The sequence below is a fragment of the Medicago sativa genome, chromosome 7 (assembly GCF_051527215.1).
Source record: "Medicago sativa cultivar Bolivia chromosome 7, Bolivia_mono, whole genome shotgun sequence".
NCBI lineage: Eukaryota > Viridiplantae > Streptophyta > Magnoliopsida > Fabales > Fabaceae > Medicago > Medicago sativa.
The window spans coordinates 54,416,222-54,431,371 of NC_140755.1; the positions used below are offsets into that span (position 1 = coordinate 54,416,222).

The 15,150-nt window shown below is 30.1% G+C and overlaps 2 protein-coding genes across 2 annotated transcripts; both read left to right on the plus strand.

Moving 5' to 3' along the window:
- The first annotated feature begins 7,788 nt into the window (after positions 1 to 7,788).
- Positions 7,789 to 10,495, plus strand: LOC146906821 (dCTP pyrophosphatase-like protein). Its single transcript, XM_085726188.1, has 2 exons — positions 7,789 to 8,009; positions 10,006 to 10,495. The coding sequence occupies exons 1-2, from the start codon at positions 7,887 to 7,889 to the stop codon at positions 10,291 to 10,293; spliced, it is 411 nt and encodes a 136-aa protein (XP_085582314.1). The 5' UTR covers positions 7,789 to 7,886; the 3' UTR covers positions 10,294 to 10,495.
- A 3,839-nt stretch (positions 10,496 to 14,334) lies between these two features.
- On the plus strand, positions 14,335 to 14,883 carry LOC146906822 (uncharacterized). Its single transcript, XM_085723822.1, has one exon. The coding sequence runs from the start codon at positions 14,380 to 14,382 to the stop codon at positions 14,671 to 14,673; it is 294 nt and encodes a 97-aa protein (XP_085579948.1). The 5' UTR covers positions 14,335 to 14,379; the 3' UTR covers positions 14,674 to 14,883.
- The last annotated feature ends 267 nt before the right edge of the window (positions 14,884 to 15,150 follow it).

Genomic DNA, 15,150 nt, shown 5'->3' on the forward strand with positions numbered 1-15,150 from the left:
TCTTGAAACCCCCATCAACCAACCTTTTCTACCATGTTGTGTCTCAATATTACTTTATTTGGTTATGTCACCAGATTACAAATGTAGAAAGTCTCATATTTAGGAGAGAGAAGTTAATTTGTCGTATGTGAGTTAAAGTTTCATATTGGATGCAAGAGTAGGTGGTCAAAAAAAATATAAGTGAGATGACACAAATAACTAATGCCTTAAAATTTTGGATGAGGATGTGGTGTTAGTTTCACTTTTATGGGTGCTTTTACCCAAATGTGATTATCCAACTCAGTTTAGGCTCTCCTTGAAAGTCACAACATTACGATGAACTGTTTTGTTAGTTTTAGATGTCATTTGTTTAATTTTTTATCATGTTAAAATTTTAGTTTTCGAATGTCATTTGGTTTGACGCAATTTTTTTAGTCAACCTTTATTATTTTAAATTACTTCACTTTTGGTCTTTGGTATGATCTGAAAATGGAAAAATGTAGATGTGTTATGCTGAGTTGGCAAAATACATGCTTATTAGACATTTCAGGTGAAGATGTGGTGTCAATCTCACTTGTGTCATTGCTCTTACCATAATATGATGTTCCGACCCAATGTAGGTTTCCTCCGTAGTCCCAACATTATGACAAACTAATTTATTGGTGTTTTGATTTCATTTGTTATTCTTTTTTAGAGTTAATTAAGTAAATGGTCCCTATAAATATTCAGAATTTCATTTTTAGTCCATACAAAAATAAATCGCACTTTTTAGTTATTGTAAAAAAATTCGTCAGCAGTTTTAGTCTTTGTCAAGTTTTTTTATCAGCATTCTTAGTCCCTGTAAAATTTCCATTCCGTGTTTTTGGTCCCTAAAAATGCCAAATAAAAAAGTTACAACGATTAAAAATTTGCAATTTTTTTTTCAATAAACTAAAAAAAAAATTTATATTTATAGGAAACATTTACTTAATTAACCGTTTTTTTCGATAAAACTTCATTTGTGGATGTCAATCGCTTTCATTCTATTCTTCTATTCAACCTCTATTTTTTCAAACTCCTTCACATATGGTCTATGATGGGGTGTGACAATGGAAAATGCACATGTGTTATGATGAGTTTACAAAATACATGTTTATTAGAAATTTTAAAATGATACAACATTTTTTTAATTAAGTCTAATTTTTTGGTAATAATTACCCAAAAAATTTCAACTCCTTCAACAAAACCACATAATTACCGATAATTCAATCTATTTTATGTACTCTCACGGATAAAACACACAGTACATATTTTTCACCTTAATTTTTCTCTCATGTTATTTTTTTTCTCTTGATATTTGTTTTATTTTTCTTTCTAGTTTCCTTTCTCTATTCTAGTAGATGAAAGGAATATAAACCTTCCTTCATGAAATCATCATCATTCAACTTGTTTGAACATGTTGTGTCTAATTTTGACCTTATTTGATTACGTAACATAATTATGGACGTAGATAGATGCACAATTGATTAGGATATGTTTATGTGTCAAATGTGAGTTAACGTTAACATTGGATGGAAGAGTAGATTTTCAGCAACATATAAGTCAGATGACCAAAATACCTAACGTCTTAAGGTTTCATGTGAAGTTGTGGTGTCAATCTCATTTGTATGGTTGCTATTGACCTAATACAATCATCCAACCCGGTAAAAAATCACCTGGAAATCCCAACATTATGATAATTTATTTTGTTAGTTTTCGGTTGTCAATTGCTTATTTTTTATTATCTTAAAATTTAGTTATTGGATGTTATTCTCTTTCATGCTATATTTTTTATTCAACCTCAACTACTTCAAATTCCTTCACTTTTATTCTTTGGTGAAATTTGACAAAGGAAATAAGCATATGTGTGTTGTTGAATTGACAAAATAAATGCTTATTAGAAATTTTAAAATAATGTTGCGTTTTTTTAGTTAGTCTAATTTTTTGGTTAAATATTTACTAAAAAATCTCCAACTCCTTAATCAAACCAGTAAAATTATAGGCAATTCACTCTATTCCTTACACGCTCATAGAAAAGCACACACTCCTTATTTTCCTTATCGTTTCTCTCATGTTCAATTTTTTTTTTATCTTCACTCCTTTTCTAATTTATTTCATAACTTCTCATGAAAGAAAGGAACATAAACCTACCTCCATCAAATCACCACCAACCCACCTTCTTTACCATGATATGTCTTCATCTAATTTTATTTCGCTTTGTTACCAAATCATAGAAGGGAAGAGTCTCACACTTAAAGGGAAAGATGTTAATATGTCTTATATGAGTTAAACTTTCAGATTGGATGCAAGAGAATATAGTGACAAACATATAAGTGAGATGATCCATAAATCCAATTCCTTTAGGATTTGAATGAAGATGTGATGTTAATCTCGCTTGAGTAGTTTCTCTTAGTCTAATGTGATTATGCAACTCAGTTTACGCTCCCGCGAAATTCGTTACATTATGATGAACTGTTTTCTTCCTTTTTGGATTTCATTTGCTTAATCCATTGTTTCTCATGAAAGAAAGGGAAAAAAACCATTTGCATGAAACCGACATCAACCTACCTTTTTTAGCATGTCGTGCATCCGTCTAACATTATATTGTTATGTCTCTATATCAGGGTCGCAAAGAGTCTCATAGTTAAGGGAGAGATGTTAATATATCAAATGTGAGTTAAAGTTTCACATTGGATGCAAAAGTAGATGTTAAACAACATATAAGTGAGATGACCAATATACCTGATGACTTAGGGTGTGTTTGTTTCAAGGTTTGTAATATGATTCCCGGGAATGTGACATTGGAAATGCAACATTCCCATGTTTGTTTCAAGTTTTGAAAATTTGTTCCCAGAAATGTTATTTGCACATAATTTCTTCTATTGTTATTCCCATGCTTAAAGGATGAGAATCTAACATTCTCATGAGAATAGAACTCAGCTTGCCATAACTTCCCACTACCACTCACGTTTAGTTTCATTTTTATCTTTTTAACTAAATAATTTCTAAAACATTTCCATGAAATCTAAATTTTTAACAAACACATGAGTTGGAATGCTATTCCTAGAAATATCATTCCTAGGAATATCATTTCAAGGAATGTAATTTCTTACTTTGAAACAAACACGCTTAGATTTTGGTTCATTATGTGGTGTCATTTTTTTAACTCCTTAAAAAAACCATAAAATTACCAACAACTTTCGGACAATATGTTTGACCGACCAATCCCAATTAGCACGAATGATTAAACCAACACATTCTTTCAGTAAAAAAAAATTATGATTAGAGATGGTTTAAGTATAAGGGATATTTCATTTTTCATGATTAATTTGAAATAAAAATTCATTTTCAAGTTCACGGCAATTTTCCAACTTAAGGGTTTAACCTAGCAGTAGAAGGACAAACTTTGAATTTCGAGATTCAGAGTTTCGAACTCTGTTAGTATCCTTGGAGATAGGTAATTATATTTTTGAGCGCTCTTTTATCTCTAAGACTATCCAAAATGGTGGATACTTAATCTATTTAGCACCATACTAAATAAGCACCAAATTATGGAGCAAATAAATATGATGCTTGTAGAGAAGGGTGGCTATGGAAGCACCCTCTCTCTCTCTTCACTTTTTTGAGGCCCTACCTAAATAAATTGTATAAAAAAATTGTTGAAATTTAACGATTTAGAGTTATTGGTGGGACTAATTTGGTCATTTTTTTGTGGGGTGCTCGGTTGGCGAGATTGAGTGCTTATTCAGTTTTAATATTTAAAAATTGTAAAATTGATGATGTGTATATATATGACCCACTTAAGCACCTAAAATAGGTGCTCCATGTGGATGGTCTAAGGTCTTTCCTACATTGGACATAATGAACACTCTCGCACCATAAATGTTATACCCCAAGAATCATCATGGTGCAATAATCATTAGTGATATCTCGTGTACATTTTTCTTTTTTAAAATTAGCCGTAAATGTATTAAATAGTTTTTCTTTGTATTAAAACACATTTACGTGCATTTGTTATTAAAAGACATGACATAATTTAAAAAAAAAATCAAGATAAACATTGTCGAAAATTCGTAAAATTGAATTTGAAAAATCACTGAATTATAGCTAAAATTTAATTTTGGATATCATTCAATTCTCCTTTTATATTGTGTTTGTTATTGTTATTTCTTTAAAAAAAGTTCATTTAGAATACGCCCATCAGACTTTAATTTTTCATAAAAAGATTGAGGCTTTTCAACGACTACTATCGGAATCTACAATTTACAATTTAAACAAAATTGTGTTTTTTTTATTATAAAATATTTAGGTGAGTTAGACTCTGGAGAACACATCAAGGTCAGGACATGTCTCATGACTCAATGAACACTTACAAAATTACCTAGAGATCCCCTGTCAAAGAGATTATTACGCTAGTAGCGGGGATTGAATGCACGCCCATAAGAATGAGTCAACTCATTATTAGTTGAGTCAACCTTGATTATGAATACTATTATTAGTACTAATAGCAAAAATAGTGAATCAAAAGATGTTACCATATAATGATATCATTTAAATAACATTTTTTTTTAATCTGATCCAATAAATGAGACATTTAATAGAATCATTTTAATTTAAATGACCGCATTAATGACTCTTAATTTATTTTATCATGATTATATTTAATAAAATGAAAAAAATCACAAAAAGAAAATATTAAATATGTCAAATTATTCAAATTATAGTATTTGAAATTTAGAGATTTGTTTTTTTTGAAAATTTAACGATAATTTTTTCAAATACATGAAATATTCCCAAAAGACAAAAAATATTTTTGTTTTTTGTTTATTTAAAAAACTTAAAATATTCAATAGTTTTTTTCCAAGTAATCTCAATTATTTGAATTTCGATAGCACATCACTCTTTCTTTGCAATGTAATTTAAATTTTTTATTTTGTTTAATTAATGGCTACAATTAAGGATATTATTTAAAGAACATTTTAATTTTTTGGTTGACCTCTTTAAAAAAAATGTCTGTCCTATTAAACGATACAATTTAATATTTATAGGATCAACCCAATTAAAATGACGCATAAAATATAATTATTATAAATTATAAAAATATAACATTTCAAAATTAATTACAAATTTTTTTTTGTTTGTAAATTAAATAGTACCACAAAAGAAATGAAGGTAAAACATTAATAAAAAAAGGTAAAAAATTCAAATAATTCAATTTTTTTTATACGAATAGAAAAATTGAACTTTTTGAATTTTAAATATCTTTCATTTATTTGATATAAAATACTTCAATATTTGTTTGTTTCCATCTTTTTTTGGTTTATTTGTTTCCTTTAATTAAGGGTTATAATTAACGCTGTTATTTAATTTGTTTTCTTTTTCCTTATCATCCACCAAATGAGGTATTTTCATTCTTAATAATTAAATGAGACATGTTAACCTTTATGAAATCATTCTAATTTAAATTAAATGACATATTAATTACTCTTAAATTGTTTTATGATTATTATCCTTAATAAAAGGAAAAAAAAAGAATATTTGTGAACTATATAAAATTATTAAGTATACAAATATATGAAACTTTCGTGTTAATATAATTCATTTTGGCTTGTTAATAATACCAAATACGTGAAACTTAGAAAGAAAAAAAGAAAACAAAAAGAAAAAAGACACGACATTGAGACAAAAGATTGAAAAGAATACATTTTTTTTATTAAAATTGTGCATGGAATTGCTTGCAAATGGAGGTTACTTATAATACAATGTAGATAGCAAAATTAACAATATTTTTAATAGTCCCTGAAAAAAATTATTTAATAATAACTATCTAATTGACAAATCAAAGGAGAAAAAAAGTCATATATTGATTGTCAAATAAATGAGATGAAATGACACTTTGTCAAAAAAAATAAAAAATAAACCATGATTATTGATCAATGGTTGATTGAAGCTTTTGATACATTCTATTGAAGAAACTATGTTAAGTGAAAATCCGTCATAGTAAAACATGATGAAGTTTATAGATGTCTTCTTAAAAGAAAAGGTTTGTCCAAATTAGATGATGTGAACCAATTGTATGCAACCTTTAGGATGATGTTTAACATATCTGGACATGTCTGGAGATGTGTTTAAAAGCATCAATTATGATTCATCAAATAAGAGTTCATGTGTAATATATCATTTGTGTAAGACAAAAGTTCATAAAATAAATATAGATAAAGACTAAATCAATTTATTGAGATTAGTTTTTCGACATATCAATTCATTAAAAATATTCAATCACCCTAAGGTATCTAAACTCTAACATCTTGATTCTATATCAAATACAAAACATTGTCTTGACTAAAAATTATATTATTGATGTTGAACGTCTTGAAGTCGTAGAATGTAGACACATGCTCTCCAATGGGACCCTGAGAAAGTAGCATCAACAATTAACAATTAGATACAAATAAAAAAGAAAATCAACCCTATAATCTACAAACAAATGGTTAAACTTCTATCTTTTAAAACACATAAAATACTTGTTATTACAAAATAAAAATTATGGGGGAAGAGACACATGAAAATAATGAAAAACAAATTGTCTATATATAGGGGAAAAAATCAAGGCATGATCAATTTTGATTGGTTGATGAAAACTAAATTAGTCATGGTTCATCTTGATTGGCAAATAAAAAGATGAATGAGTCATAATTCAATTTGATTGGATGATAAGAAAGCATTAAATGAGATGAAGAATGTGAAGATGCCACATGTACTCTTCAAAAAAAATTAAGGCAAATATATATAATAAAGATTAACTATAACCAAAGAGTCAACTCTTGACCCCTTATTTTTATCATTTTTCTTATTTCTACATTATTATTATTACAATATTAATGATTTCCTTTTTTTTTTATTGAGGTGTAAAATAATTTCCTTTTTTTGAAGGAATCATTTCCTTTTTATTTTGTCAACTTTATTGTTCTTAGGGGTGTAAGTGGTTCGGACAAAACCAACGAAACCGAAAGTCCAAACCGAACCAAACCGAAAAAATATCCGACCTTGTTTGGTTTGGTTTGAAACCGATCCAAACCAATCGAAACCGATCTAGTTTGGTTTGGTTCATGGTTTTTCATTTTGAGATCCGTGAAACCGATGAACCAATCCGGATATAATCACCCTCCTTATTTTACTAATATTATCCTACATTCCTACCTCACAAACTCATGGTTAGACCCAAAATTAAACATAAAATAATTTCTTTCATGATGTTTAAATTTCAGGATGTTTTAATTTCAGTTTGCATGGATTTTTTATTTTGACTATGTTTTAATTTTAGGATGTTCTTTTTAGAATTTTTGTGTTTGTTGATAAATGATGCATGTATGGATCATGAATGATTGAAATATTTGAGTTTGATGAAGTTGTTTTTGAAGAATGATGGATGAATGAATCTTGTATCATATGTATGAAATATTGAGTAGGTTTGTTATAAAAAGTTGTGTGAAAAATAGAGAACATGAAAAAACAAAATATGAAATACAATTATACAAAGTTTTATGAAATATTTTGTGGGAATATGATTTTTTTTAATTGTATTTTTAAATAAACCGATCAACCGAACCAATCCAAACCGAACCAAACCGATTAGTTTGGTTCGGTTTCTTTTTTGAAAAACAGTGAAAACCGAACCAATTCGAACCGATGATCGGTTCGGATATTTTTTTGACTGAAAACCAATCCAAACCGAACCGTTACACCCCTAATTGTTCTTAATATTATATTATATTATATTATAGTATAGAAGAACCTTCATTTCACTTTTTCCCTCTTGTTTTTCTTCACTCTTTTCTGTGTCTTTTTGGTTCTCTCTCTCTCTCTCTCTCTCTCTCTCTCTCTCCAAGATGGCTGGTGTTCCCGAAGGAGACTCTGTAACCCTTGGCAAGCTGAAGCAGATGATGGCTCAGTTCGCAAAAGAAAGAGATTGGGATCAATATCACTCCCCAAGGAACCTTCTCTTAGCTATGGTATATTTCTTCTCCAAAAAAAATCATAATTTTTTTATTTTCTTTTTGATCTTGTTTTTTTAGGTATACCCATTTGATTTTTATTTTTTGGGTATTCTTTTGATGAGGGTTTTGTAGTGTTCTCATATAATGGGTTAGGAGAAGAAGAAGCATTTTTTATAATGGGGTTTTGAAGATTTATCTGACCCATCATTGATTTGTTCAGATTCTGTTTGGCGTTTTTATAAAGCTTATTCTTTTACAAGTTGTGTCTTTTTTTAATGATTTTTTAGAGAAAAGGTTAAACAAATTTAAGGGGAAATAGTCACTTTGGTCCTTGAATGAGTGACGAGTAGTCATAATAGTCCCTCAATATATCAAAATAGCAAAATAGTCCCTGATTGTGCACTTTGTTAGTCAAAATAGTCCTTGATATTAAAATATTTCGTTAATATTGTCATATTAGTCCTTCAATAGACTTATTTATTGTCATATTAGTCCTTATACGTACTTACTTATTGTCATTTTAGTCCTTATATCAAAAGAGTTATTGTGAGTATTAAAGGGTTATTTAAGCTTTAGGGACTATTTTGACTAAAAAAAGTGGACAATCAAGGACTATTTTGGAATTTTAATACATTAAAGGACTATTATGACTACTTGCTACACATTCAGGGACCAAAGTGACTATTACCCCCAAATTTAATGTCTTATTTTTTTAAGGTTTTGTTTTTGTTAATCCCAAGTCAAATTCAACTTGTTGCAATACAAACACGTTCCATTTTATTGTTAGGACAAAGCATGCATTTTTATGTGTTTTTATAGTTAAATGTTAGTGGTTTGTTTTTTACTTTTTTATAGGTGTATGTTTGGTTTTACCTTTGGAGGTGTTGAATTTATTCTATAGGTGTAAAATTGATTTTGATATGTTTGGATGTTTTTCCAGTATAATTGGATTTTTGCTCCATAATTGATTCTAATTTGAAGTTAGAATTTGTAGTTTTTGACTTCAAATGCGATTTTTACACTCAAATTTATTGTTGAACTCAATTTTGCATAACATGTTACTTAAAACATAAACCATTTTTCATTCAAGTTATTTTAACTGAAATCAATTCATTCAAAATTAATTTTTGTTTGGACTGAACCAAACACACCCTTCGAGGATACGTATGTAATTAGTTTCATTGCCTTATGTTCTTTAACATAACTTACAAAATTATTTTGTAAAGTTGATTTTGTTCAAAAGTGAGTTGAATATAAAATGATTTATGTTTAGATACATTTACGAAAAAAGTGATGTTTAATCTATTCATGTTTGGATCAAAATTCCTTTTGAGTATATGCATACATCCACTACTTCTAATAAACTTGAGAATTGATCATATGTCATTGAAAGCTAAATATTTAAGCTTTTGAATGGAATTGAGTTTGGTGCTGGAATCAATTTTTGACAGAAGCCAAATATAACAAATTTGTGGTCGAACCATGATTGACCAATCTGACTGTGGTTTGTGGAGTGTCTTGCTATGGAACCAAACATAGGCTAAAACTATTTGATGCCTTATTTTACAGGTTTTTTCCTTTTTAATCCAGATCCAATTCAACTTGTTGCGATTGCAAACATTTTACTGTTACAGTTACCAAACATCATATGCAATTAGTTTAACTTGCATTGTTCTTTAACTTTACTTGTAGAATGCATAACTGGGTCAAAATAGTTTCAAATGTATGCTCGTGCCATTATATTAGGGCATATTTGGATTGGTTTGTTTGAGCTTATTTACTGGCATAAACACTTATGCAGTTATGAAACTGTTTGGAAGAACTTATGAAAATAGCTTATGACATGTTCATAAGCTCTTCAAGATAGCTTATGAAAACAACTTATAAACTGACACAATTTAACTTTATTTTATCCTTTGCTATAAGCTGTAAATTAAGCTGTTTATCCAAATTGGGCCTACATAAGATTTGGGGCTGTTATCTTAATACTTTTTTGATGTGGTTTTTGAAGATTGGTGAAGTGGGAGAATTATCTGAGATATTTCAGTGGAAAGGTGAGGTTCAAAGGGGACTACCAAATTTTAAAGAGGAAGAAAAGGTTCATCTTGGAGAAGAGCTTTCTGATGTGTTGCTTTACCTTGTGAGGCTCTCTGACATCTGTGGTGTGGATCTTGGCAAAGCTGCTTTGAGAAAAGTTGAACTCAACGCTATCAAATATCCAGCGAAAGCAAGCAAAGAGGTCACAAACAAGGAAGATGGAATTGAAAACTCTACCTCTGCCAATAATGGTACTGATTGAAAGGGTTTGATAATATGTAGTTAAACTTAAAGGGTGTAGCTGAATTAAATGTTGGTATAATGGTTTGTATGCCATTGCATTGAAACTGGTATTAGGTACTTTTATTTTTGCCACAGATTTTGTTACTGTTACCCCCTTTACAAATTTAAGATGTGGTGAACTCTCTTTTATCCATTTTAATGATATTTAAATGTTGGGGAAATAGTAGATGAATAATTAGAAATGAGGATTTTCTTCCATTCATATATATGTTACAGGTGGACATGGGTCTCAGATGATCTGTGAAACCGATCAACTCGAGCCTGACCAAAATGTTTAGATTGGTTTGGGTAGTTGGTTTAGTTCTAGTCAACTCGATGTGGTAGATTCGCATATATTGAGTTATAGAAGTTAGAACTCTATCAATTATATTAGAACCAGTTGCAGAACACGATGAAATGAATAGCAACAATGATTGTCGAGAAGGAGAAAGGGAAGAAGGAGAAGTATGTCCCAATGGGATTAACAGCAGAACAGGATTCCATGGTACGATCTTCGATCACATTGTCCACTTGCTTTTGATGTTGAATTTCCAGGTCATGAAACTCCATTTCAACTCCAACCCTTCCCTTCCCATTATGTTGATTTGAGTGTTCTCTAGATTTATGGCTAATCAACTTAGGTGGATTTACCAGAAGAAGCTGCAACTCACTTACCACTTTACTCTCACCACTGATGGACATGGGCAGCATGTTTGGAATTGATGACAGAAAAGATTGTGTACCAAAGACCCTTCCTTTCCTTTGGATGAGATGCTAGTGAGAAGGAATTCAAGTTGGTCAATTTTTTTTTTTTAAGAAATTAAACTAACCCACCGAAATTGACACCGTAGAGAATCAAACTGAGACCTTTATCCACCGAAAAGGACCGAAGTTGGTCATTTTCTAAGAAGTATTGAATTTACAATTCATTAAAAACGACCGCCTGAATCAAACCCAAATGTGATAAGTTGGTTCAGTGAAAATTATACACTATACCCTTAGTCCTTCACCCCTATAAACCATAATAAATAGCAATTTTACCTTCTTTTTTATCACGTGTCCATCCTTAGGTATGGGTCGTATGTAATTGAATTATTATTTTTTGTTTATGTTCAATAAGTGAGCCAAATAGGTTTTAATTGGTTTATGTAAAATGAAAACTTTGTGAACAACATGTGTCTGGGAGAGTTGACAATACGACTCTCTTCTAAAAAGAAATAAATAACTCTGGTTTGATTTTAGATGCTATTCATTTAATTTCAGAGTAAAAGTTAAAAACAGTGTGTTAAAAAAGAGTGTTGCTAACGTTAGTCATATCTTTATCGCAATTTGTGTGTCTCGTCAAATATCGAGTATGTGTGGGTTTTAAGCTTTAAACCATTTCTCGTATGAGGTGACATCTAGGTAGTAAATCAGTATATAGTGGACCACATGTTTTATTATTTAGATTCATTTGATGCTCATGATCATGACGACCTTATGCATAATATCTTCTGAAAAGTTAAATTGTGATGTGAAACTTTTATCGTTTTCAAACGGTATCACATCATCAACATACAATCGAATAATATCAGATACTTAACCAATTAGTGTCACATAAATTTTTGACAGCATTGAGTCAGAATGACTTAATTTTGGAAACATGGATTGGATGATCCAATTTGCTTATACTTTGGGATTTCCTCGCAAATTATGGTGTTACAAGGATTATGTTGTTTACTTGGAGATGCTTTTGTTGAAGAACCCTTTAGTGACTTAAAAAAGGATATTGTGGAGAAAGCTGTACACGTTTTAAAAAATATAGTATTGTACTATTTTGATCAATTGTGAAATCTCACCGTGGGTGGATATTGAACTCGTTTATAGGTATGTTTTAGTAATCACAATATCAAAAGAGAAGAAGATTCATCTCATAAGAGAAATAAGTTAAGAGTTTGACTTGTTAAAAAAAACGTTAGAGTTCGATGATACAAAGAAAAAATCCATAGAATTAATATTGAATGATTTGATAAAAAAAAAAAAATGGTAAATGAGTAAATGAGATGATTTGTATATAGAGCTTGTGAGAAATCAACAAATTAACTATTTAATAAAGAACTCTTACTAACTAACTCTATTAACTTTCTATATTCTAATAGAATGAGTGAATGAGAAAAAATCATATTAATTTTTGCAAGTTTTTATCCCATACTCTTTACATTTGTTTACTTAAGTTTGGATTGAGTGATGAAGATTCTCACAATTTACATGAAGCTTCTCAACTCGACCTTCATAAACACAAATTGAAACAAACCGTATTTGAAGAAAACTAATATATGAACCTTTTTTTTTACTTCAAAATACACTTTCGAAGTCGTTTTTAAAGTTCGCATGTTCATCTGAACCTTCTACTTTAAAAGAGACGGGATGAACTCAAATATGATAAATACAAAAAAGATTTATAAGATTGAGCTGCTGAGAAGAGAAACACTCTAATAATAATAATAATAATAATAATAATAATAATAATAATAATAATAATAATAATAATAATAATAATAATAATAATAATGAGCTTTGAAGTTTGAAGCAGGGTGGGAACAGGTCAGACCGTCCGACAGGGACCTATGGCCTAGCCTATTTAAAGCCTAGTTCGGCCCAGCTCGTTTATTAACAAGGTCAGGCTCAAGCTTTTTATAAAGCTTATTTAATTAAATAGGTCAGGCTAAGGCTTACAAAAAAGCCTATTAAGCCCGTCGGGCCGACCTATTAAGCTTTTTATGTATAATATATCTTCAATTATTGATATCGTTAAAGTTTTTTTCTCATAAACTCAAGTGTTCATATGATTGGTTATTTAGTAGTAGATATATTGGTGTGATTAGACCTTCGTAAGATTTCATTATTTAGTAGCAGATATATTCACGTGCTTTAGGCCTTTGTAAATTTTGGCCTATTTAGTAGTAGGCTTACATGTGTTGCTAGACTTTAGTGTAAAATAGACTTTTAAATAGGCTTTCAGGCTTCATCAGACCTTTAAATAGGCTAGGTCAGGTCTCGAAAATGAGCCTATGACGGGTAATAGGCCAGGCTCAGGCCAATAATTTTTGAAGTAGGCCACGCTTAGACCTTACAAAACCCGGCCCGGTCTAACCTATTTCCACCCCTACTTTGAAGGCCTAAGAATAAAATTAGGATCACTTTATTTAAATAAAAAAAAAATTCTTGAAATGAAATGAGAGAACAAACAAGTTCAAATTTGTCTATCGACAAAGTAAATTAAAACAAACTAATAGTATACAAGGACAAATACTACGAGATTAAAAAATGACATAAACTAAACTTTTATTTTAATAGTCAATGTTAATAATTAATTATATTAGTTTTTATTTTTTTATTTTTTATGTTTGTGTTTGTTTGAACCAAGACTTTAAACTTTTTATCCTTTAACTCAAACCGATTAAGCTATCAAACACCCTATCGTATTAAATGAACTAAATATGTTTTAAAGATTAAATGTAGTTTTTTGTTTTCTTCAAGGGTAATGCGTGTTTGGCGTCAAAGAGAAACAGTAACACTAGCAATTCACATGGCATTGGGATATCAACGTTCCCAAGGTGTGGCTAAAGTCATTGAATTGAAACATCTAAAATAACATGAGAATGAGGTTCTATGTTAATAAAATATATTAACAACTATCTCCATTGGTTACTAAAAACTAACATTTTTCTATTAAAAAAATATCAACTTCCATAATCAAAGAGCAATAAAGAGGAGGAGCCTCACAAAAGAAGTGATTATTTTAACTCTAACTCTAAAGCTCATTTATATGATATAACTAGCAAGCCTACTTCCCTTAATGATGACAGCCACAACCCTAAACTAATAAAAAAATTACAAAGGAATTCCTTTCGGCCATTATTTATTTGCACACTAGGATTATTCCTAAAGCATTAAGATTGTAATAATTGTTGCCATGATGATAAATACGATGATGATGAATAACATACCTTTTCCACATGCTATATAAGAGTTTAGTATTATGTTATATTACACAACATTTTAGGAAACTACATTGCCTTCTAAAATGCTCAAGAGAGGTTCTATACACATATCAATGTTTTCAAATTCTAACCTATTGGTTGGATTGTACCGTCCTGGGAAGCGGCTCCGAAGGCGAAGAGGAAGCAGCGTCCGGCTAGGGAACAAGCAACGGCGAGGTTTTTGCCTTGGATCGCGTCGTGTTGTACAATGGGGTGTCATGGTTCCTTTTAGGATGTTGAAGAAAATCATCATGGAAATTGCACCAAAGGGTAATTGGATTGAGGCTTATTGTTGGTCTCTACCACTTCTACGTCCTCAACTGTTCCCTCTTTGTTAATCACAAATAATGGATTTCATTCCCCATGCACTATCCATGAAAATTGTAAAACCATAAAAAATATAGAACCGATTAATGAGTGTGTAAGTTCATAAGTTGTAATTCAGAACTTCCTATGTTTTATAGATCTGCTTGGAGACATAACCCTTTATACGTTTTCTTTTGTAATCCATCATCTATAATGTACAAGAAAATCAAATTTCTCTATCATTTTGTTCCATGTAGAATTAACACTTATAGTGTGTTCGGATGCACCTCGGACTTACGTAGTAATATAACCGGTTTTCATAACTTGCATCTCCATTAAACACAGTAAAAACCTCTTGTTTAAAATCTTAGAAGGTTTTACCCTTTTTCTTTGGTAGATAGAAGGAATGACAAGAGTTATTGAAAACTCACATATACAAGTGGAGGACCTTGGTCACAACATCCGGCCTAACAATTTCAACATTTTTTGCCAGTTGAGTTAGGACTTAT

What these genes read in the sequence shown, in the direction of transcription:
- LOC146906822 (XM_085723822.1), top strand. Translation starts at nt 14,380, where the DNA reads ATGCTCAAGAGAGGTTCTATACACATATCAATGTTTTCAAATTCTAAC.
- LOC146906821 (XM_085726188.1), top strand. Translation starts at nt 7,887, where the DNA reads ATGGCTGGTGTTCCCGAAGGAGACTCTGTAACCCTTGGCAAGCTGAAG. An exon ending in GGAACCTTCTCTTAGCTATG is followed by an intron (nt 8,010 to 10,005) that starts GTATATTTCTTC and finishes TGGTTTTTGAAG; the next exon opens with ATTGGTGAAGTGGGAGAATT.